Source organism: Aptenodytes forsteri, unplaced genomic scaffold, assembly GCF_000699145.1.
Source record: "Aptenodytes forsteri isolate BGI_AS27 unplaced genomic scaffold, ASM69914v1 Scaffold309, whole genome shotgun sequence".
Taxonomy (NCBI): Eukaryota; Metazoa; Chordata; class Aves; order Sphenisciformes; family Spheniscidae; genus Aptenodytes; species Aptenodytes forsteri.
In genome coordinates, this window is record NW_008795857.1 from 1,768,226 (window position 1) to 1,775,577 (window position 7,352).

Here is a 7,352-nt window from a genome sequence, read left to right on the forward strand (position 1 = left end):
CAGCACTGATGCATAGACCCAACAGGATTGCAGAGGCTGAAAGAGCCAGTGGGTGCAGGAGCAGTGCTAACAGTGCCGTAAGTACACAGGTTGTGGTGGTCCCCAGGGCCTGTCCAGAAGAAGTGTTTGCAAGCATTGCTGTTTCATAGTGCACAAATATCACTGGGGATAAGGCAAAGGTGGAAGGCTAGAGCAAATATAGTACTCGATCTTCAGCTTGATAAATAGATAAGAGCTCTGTTCTCTTCCCCCTTGTGTTTAACTGAGCCTTTCCAGTATCTGTCGGTTTGTGGTGTTCCTGGTGGTTATTAATACCTCTGACAGCTTCCAATTGTGCTGCATTGTTAGAAGTGTTCTCCTGGAAATCACAGGTGAATTGGCAGGTCTGAAGGGTTGACAGCTTGTCAAAATATAGCTTCTAGGTGCAGTCATCTAAGCTTTCATTCTCTCAAAACTAGTATAGAACATAGCATTGACAGCCCGGAGACTGAAACTGTTTTTTGATGGGTCAGGTAAAGCACACTGTGTGACAGGGCATACTCCTCTAATGTGCAGAAGTGTCTCCTGTCAACTATGGAGAGAGGGGAGTGGGGACTTTGGGATTATAGCCATCCCTTTTGAGTGGAAAAAGTTACGTGGTTGGGCATCGATACGTTAAAATACCAAGAATTGCCCATCTTTACCAACTGCAGGGAACTGAATAACCCTTTCCCTGTAGACTGGGAACTGCAGCAGGCAGCTTTTGCTTTCTCCCTGCTTTGACAGCTCTCACGCAGGCTGCAAGTGACTAGGTCCAACCTCACCCTATTCTTCCCCTTCAGAAAATCCTACTTACACGACTACCTGAGAGAGTGCTTCATCCTTGCCCTGAGTTACCAGGAAGGCAGCTGAGTTTCCATCTCTGATATTTGGCCTTCCCTGTGGAATTGATAAAAATATGAGTCAGTGCTGGGTGCAGTGGCAGTTTTGGTAATACAGGATCCACTCCCAGTGGAGCTCAAGCTAATGCTACTGAACTCCTCATGGGTGCCTCCTAATTCCTCCTTGCTGACATCAAACTGGACAGACACTGAACTAACAGCTTAAAAATTCCATCTCCAGTCACTCTTTCCTCCTAGACAAACCCACCTCTGTACTTGACAAGAAGTTGATGGAACGAAGCTCTAGTAGCTCTGGAAAACTTTTTTCTTTTCCTCATCCCAACACCCACTACTGTGCAGCAAGACAGAAGAAGTTAGTTATTTCCAACAGGAACTTTAAAGTATATTGACACCAACTGCCTGCTGAGTGCCTGTTCTTTAAATGCTGCTTCTTAACAGTTCACTTCAGAGTAATTAATGAAGGGTAATACTATTCCTCCAGTAAACCTCTTTCTTTAGTTTCCTTGCCTGTAACAGCCATGCAGGTGGATGGCAGACCAGGAACAGAACCGCTGTCTCCTGCATCCCGCTCCAGGCTCCTTCCTGAAAATAGGAAATTACTTTAAGCTTATTATTGTCTTTGAAAAGAAAGTATACAGTTTTAGCATCCATTAGATACAATCATTAAAGTCTCCCTCTCTTGCCTCCCTTCCGTCAGGGAGGATAACTTTTCACTTCTTTTTCTCCCTGTAATGCATACTCTAAAACAGGGAGACAGGAGGTTCGTACTATTCTGTCTGCAAGTGGAGTGGGTAAGGAAGCCTGGTCCTGAAAAAGGTGCAAAAATGAGTTACTGAGAGAGAAACACTAGAGGAGTGCTCCTACAGGAAGGGCTAAAAGAATTTTAATAAGCATGGGAGTGCTTTCCCTCTCAAATGTGAACACCTTTCCAAAATAATAGGAAGGAGAATGTCAGAAATCCAACCAGTCCAGAAAGCAGTGCAGTTTTCAAGAGAAAATACTTGTGGTTTTTTTGTAAGTTGGCAGTATTTAAAATATCTTCAGATTTACTCTGTCTAAGGGTGAGTTTTCTAACTGGGGAAGAAGCAGAAATGAAGTCTGAATATTTAGCTGGGCTCTTTGACTCAACCCTGCTTGTATTCTGAGAAACTCTCACAGTAAGTGCAACAGAGCCAGCATTTCCAACAAAGCAAGCTCCCAACTTGGGACTTCCTGGGGAAAGTAAAGCTGTGCGGAGCTCTCAAACGACCCGCAGGTGCCCAGGCTGGAGCGTTTCCCCTGGGGGATTAAAAACCAGATTACTTGTTCTGCCTGTGCACACTGGAGAAGAGGGAGATGTAAGAATGTGTGTAAGTGTGAGCAGCGCATGTGGCTGCGGAGGGGTCAGTGACGCCTTTGATGCTGCAGGGAGGGAAGGCCAGGCCTGGGGAGGGCTGGCCTTGTGCCCCTTATTCCTCTGCTGTTGTGGCCATTTCAAAACAGAAACTGAAAGAGATTTCTTTCTTCTGGCTGAAAAGCAAATACGTGGAAACTAGTACAGCTGTTTTATCAGGGGTAAACAGATGCTTTCTGCACTTTGAAATCAGCCACTTTGTGTCTCCTTTATCTTCTCTACCCAACGTGGAAACGTACAGCTGTTTTATCAGGGGTAAACAGATGCTTTCTGCACTTTGAAATCAGCCACTTTGTGTCTCCTTTATCAAGAAGTGTAGTGGATCGTTTAAAGACTGGTGGAAAGATTGTGCTGCCAAGAAGGGCTTGCTCCTGCTTATAAGTTTAGCAGCAGCCGTGGTGTTAGCGCAGCTGGAATCAAAATTGCTGCAGCTGCTGACGGCTGAAGTTGGGCCTCTCCCCAGGTAACCTTTGCTGTCTGGCTGATCTGGTCACTGAGGGTGTCGTCTCCACCCACCCCCAGATCTTTCTTACAAATGCTTTCAGAATAAAATGTTTTGAGGAAGCATACCTGGGTGGTTCAACATTTTAGCTGACCATTTCCAGACTTCTTGCTAGGGCTGTTTGGAAATACTGTGCAGGATTAACTCCTGTGGTTACTACTAGTGATGACCAGAGCCAGGGAGATGGTGGCCGCGGCTGTGTGTGTTTCTGCCGAGTCCTTTGGCATCATCCCATATGTACCGATTTTAGTATGTCTGGAGATTTCACAGGTCTGTTTTTCACTAGATGGAAATCATAACTTTTGCTCAGTTAAGCAGCTTGATTACTAGCTAATGTGTCATTTTGTCTGGTTCCTTATTCTACATCTTAAATTTATGTCAAAACTTTATCTAATCCTTTGCCTGCTGCAGCCTATCAAGACTAGCCAGCATGATTTTGACTTGAGGCACAATTCTGCAGCTGATTATTTCCCCCCTCACTTTTTTAACTTTGTGAACACCATGTATCCAGAAACGGTTTTGTATGTGCTCTTTCACTGGAGATGAAGTTCACTGTACATCCAGGAGTCCTTTAGGTTTCTTCCAGTTTTCTCAGCTGGATATTAAGTGTCTGTATGTGGTTAACTAACAAGATCACAGTGAAGGTAGTTCCTTTAATTATTTTGATCCTGTTTTCTCTGTTTTGTTTTGTGATGCTATGCAGCTGGCCTCTGTCAGAGTTATTAAATTGGCCTCCTATAAAATGTTAATTTAACTGTGATATAGTAGATGAAAAGACACCAGACTTGGCAGGGTTTGGATGATGTTGTTTGTGGACGTTTGTATGTAGTGCCTGAACCAAGTATCCACCAGCTGATTGAAGCACGTTGGTAAACTCTTGCTTTTCTGCAGTACTGTGATAAGAGTTGGTTCAGTTACTGTATGTTTCACTTAAGGTATTGAAATATTTTCTAAAAGTAGCAGAGTGGTTTCAGCTCTGCTTTACAGGTGTAGAAAAATATAGATATAACATGGTAATTTGAAAGTCATGGGCTAAAGGCAGTGGGACTCCCTGCAGTTAGACCTTGCTATAACCAACAGTGTTCTGGTGTTGATGGTAGTGATGTTCTAAAGATGCTTGGTATAAGCTTGAACTGTATTTGTTTCCAGTAGCAGCTACTAATTTGGGATATTTCATTTGATACCTAAAGTGATCAGCCCTCATTCTGGAGGGCAAACACTCAGTACTTTCTGAAAACTGTGTTGCTCTAGAATATGTTACGCTGTGCTTTAAAAAAACCCAAAACTGTAAATAGAAATCACTTTTAATATTCACTTCATGACAGTTAATAAAGACATTTTTAAAAATCTGAATCTTTTTATGCAGGCTTGAACAGGTGGAGTGTTCAGGATCATACATTTCTTTTCCAGTCCTACTGTGTCCTGTATTATTTATCATCTTTTAATGGAGACAAGCTTTTTGGAAGTATTCTGTTGTATGGATTTGGGCAAGAAGACCTTGTTGGAAATGTTCTTGAAACAGACATCATGAAACATAATTGTACACAGCAATAATACGGTTTTGCTATTAACAAGATGTTATGTCTGGCACATGAAAGTTGGTAGGGACACAAGCAGAGATGCAGTGTTTCATCAACTTTTGGTTCTCTTGTGCTGAAGTGCAGGGAGGGACCCTTCCATATGATCTAATTTATCTGAGGGCTGTAGTGACATTGGGTTGTCCTGGATCATTGATTTTGGAAAGAGAAGAAACACACAATTGAAAAAAGTTGCCTCCTATTCTACACAAAAAGCCCGAAGCACCTGTGGCAAAGAGCCTGTGTCTTAAAATGCACAGGGAAAATTTTAGTACAGTTCCATGGAATTAAGTAGGGTGTGAAACGTAATCAATAAATGGCCAGTTTTGAGCATAAAGACAAGTCATGGGTTTTCTTGTGCAGCTGTTCCTGTGGGGAAAAATGGAATAGTAATTATCAGTTGAGTTCAAAGTTAATATTTATACAGCAAGTTGATAGGATAACTATTCAAATATTTGGCACTTGCTTGTTTTCATTACAGGAATTGCAAAGCTCAGGGAGAGGACGCTTTCTACTGGAACATGCTGCTCCCTTCTCTGCTTTTTTGACAGACAGCTTTGGGCGTCAGCACAACTACTTGCGAATTTCTTTGACTGAGAAATGCAACCTCAGGTGTAAGTGTCTGCTTGCTTTCTTGCACAAAGCTCTTATGCACCATATCGTGCAAAGGTCAAGAATTGAGTTAGGGTTCTTATTGCTGTGTTGGCCCTGTGCTGTTTCTTGTCTTCACAAAATAATATGGTGAAGGATAGATAGAGACTGATTTGGGGCTGCGCTGCTGGAGGAATGGAGAAGCAGGAGTAAGCCTAGGGATCTGCCAGAGGTAGATGGGAGTGACAGGTCTTTCATCAGACTTGGTGTGGTTTGGATGATGGTGCTTGTGGATGTTTGTATGCCGTACCCAAAGTGTGTGAGGAGCATGCCCTAGGCATTCCCACAATTACGTCTGCAAAGTTTGTGGCAATGTCCCAGTGCTTGCCAGTTCAGTTTGGTGTCTCTGTTTGAATGCAGGTTAGATAGAAATAAGATCAGCTTTTCCTTCAAAGTGGATCCATTGTAATTTTGAGACCTATCAAGTGAGTCTTGGGTTTTCTTCTGAAGGAAAACAAGAAATTGTAGGAGATTGTAAGATTTGGTGTATGATCTTATCTGTATTTCAGAAAAGCAGAGTTGTTTGACATCCATTAAAGATGGTTGCACTCGGTGCATTTTGCCCATCAATATTAGATTAACTGCTGCTGGTTATTTTTTTCCCATGTATTTCTGTATTCTTTGTTTCAGGTCAGTATTGTATGCCAGAGGAAGGTGTTCAGCTAACCCCTAAATCGGAGCTACTTACTGCTCAGGAGATAATCACCCTAGCCAGACTGTTTGTGAAAGAAGGTGTAGAGAAGATCCGACTGACAGGAGGAGAGCCACTTATCCGTCCCGATGTGGTTGACATTGTGGGTGAGTTCCCAATAAATACAGTGTGTTTCAAAGTTACTTGCTATATATTGATCCAAGAACTACGTTTATAACTATCTACTAATACAGTCCAGCAACCTGAAGAATAATTATACATTAAACAACGGTGCTTTTTCCCAACATTGTGAAATGCAAGATAGTTCCTTTCAGAAAACTTCCAGTTCTGCTCTCCTGCTTGGATGGAACTTACCTCTCTTGATATTATAACAGCTGAACTTAGCGTTGTCTTCATGTTCAACAACTACTAGAATAGCTTGCAATAATGCAGCCTTGGGGTGAAAAATCAAGAATTGATGTGACCAGGTCCTCACTAGGGAGGAACAGTTGACAACCTGTTTTCTTTGTAAGCACTTTTCTTCTGGATTTTTGGGGGGTTTTGTTTTGTGGTTTTGTTTTGTTGCCTTGATAAACACAGACAAGCAAGTGACATCTGTTAATAAGGAGTGGTGGAAATGCCTGTTTTTACAGTTATTGATGAAGACTATTACTTCAATGGAAGATAAATTACTGGGTAATTTTAGAAGCCTATCTCCTTCAATTGGTGTTGTGTTGACTGACTGCACCTGTTTTTTTTGTTGAGCCCGGTGCTTTTTTCCCTGTCCAAAGTCTTGTATGTTATGGACATTACAATAGCTTTGTGTAGCGGCAATGTATTAGATTAAGGCTATGTAGGTGGGTGCACTTTGGTGTATTGTAGGCAACTGAACTTGTCTGTTTCTGCACGTATACTTGTTATAAGTACTGTAGATAACAAAAGATTAATATGGAAGATGAAGGTCTTGAAAGTAGAGTAACTGCCTACTGATACACTGAGCTTTAGTGCAGAAAACAGTTGGTCTCGGCTCCTGCTCTGTTTTCATTATTCTGCCTGTGTTCTTGTTCACAGCTGAACTTTGACAGATTCATAGTGATCATTTTAATGGATAACGAGAGTAGTGATCTTAGGGTAAAGGAAATGGATGTTAAGATGATTGTCCTGTTGCATTAGTTCATTCTGTCATGAATTTGTATTAGCCTGGCTGGTTTTTTTCTAAGGTATATTGAAAATTGGCAAATTAAGTCTATAAACACTTTTAGTCTTCTCAGACTTTGGCGTTACTCTATGGTGCACAAGTTTGGGATCAAGATAAAAGTCTCAAAACTAAAGAGATCATGTGTGACAACTATGGGAAAACTCATTGAAGGGAAAACAAGTCTAAAAATGTCTTCTGCAGAATTTGAGTTATAGAATCATAGAATCATTAAGGTTGGAAGAGGCCTCTGAGATCATCGAGTCCAACCACCTACCCAACACCACCATGCCCACTTAAACCATGTCCCTAAGCGCCTCATCTACACGTCTTTTAAATACCTCCAGGGATGGGGACTCAACCACTTCCCTGGGCAGCCTGTTCCAATGTTTAACCACTCTTTCAGTAAAGAAATTTTTCCTCATGTCCAATCTAAACCTCCCCTGGAGCAACTTGAGGTCGTTTCCTCTCGTCCTATCACTAGTTACTTGGGAGAAGAGACCGACACCCCCCTCGCTACAA

The 7,352-nt window shown here is 42.0% G+C and overlaps 1 protein-coding gene across 3 annotated transcripts in view; it reads left to right on the forward strand.

The window, feature by feature from the left end:
• Nucleotides 1–4,837: 4,837 nt before the first annotated feature.
• The window catches only part of MOCS1 (molybdenum cofactor synthesis 1), a 23,138-nt gene continuing 20,623 nt past the window's right edge, over nt 4,838–7,352 (forward strand). For 2 of the 3 annotated variants that reach the window (XM_019473248.1, XM_009283741.2), the window contains exons 1-2: nt 4,860–4,967; nt 5,635–5,802. In XM_019473248.1, the coding sequence (XP_019328793.1) occupies nt 5,646–5,802 (157 nt within the window). In that variant the 5' untranslated portion in view covers nt 4,860–4,967; nt 5,635–5,645. Of the gene's footprint in view, nt 4,968–5,634; nt 5,803–7,352 lie in introns of all 3 variants that reach the window. The other variant, XM_019473250.1, reaches the window with a different exon arrangement.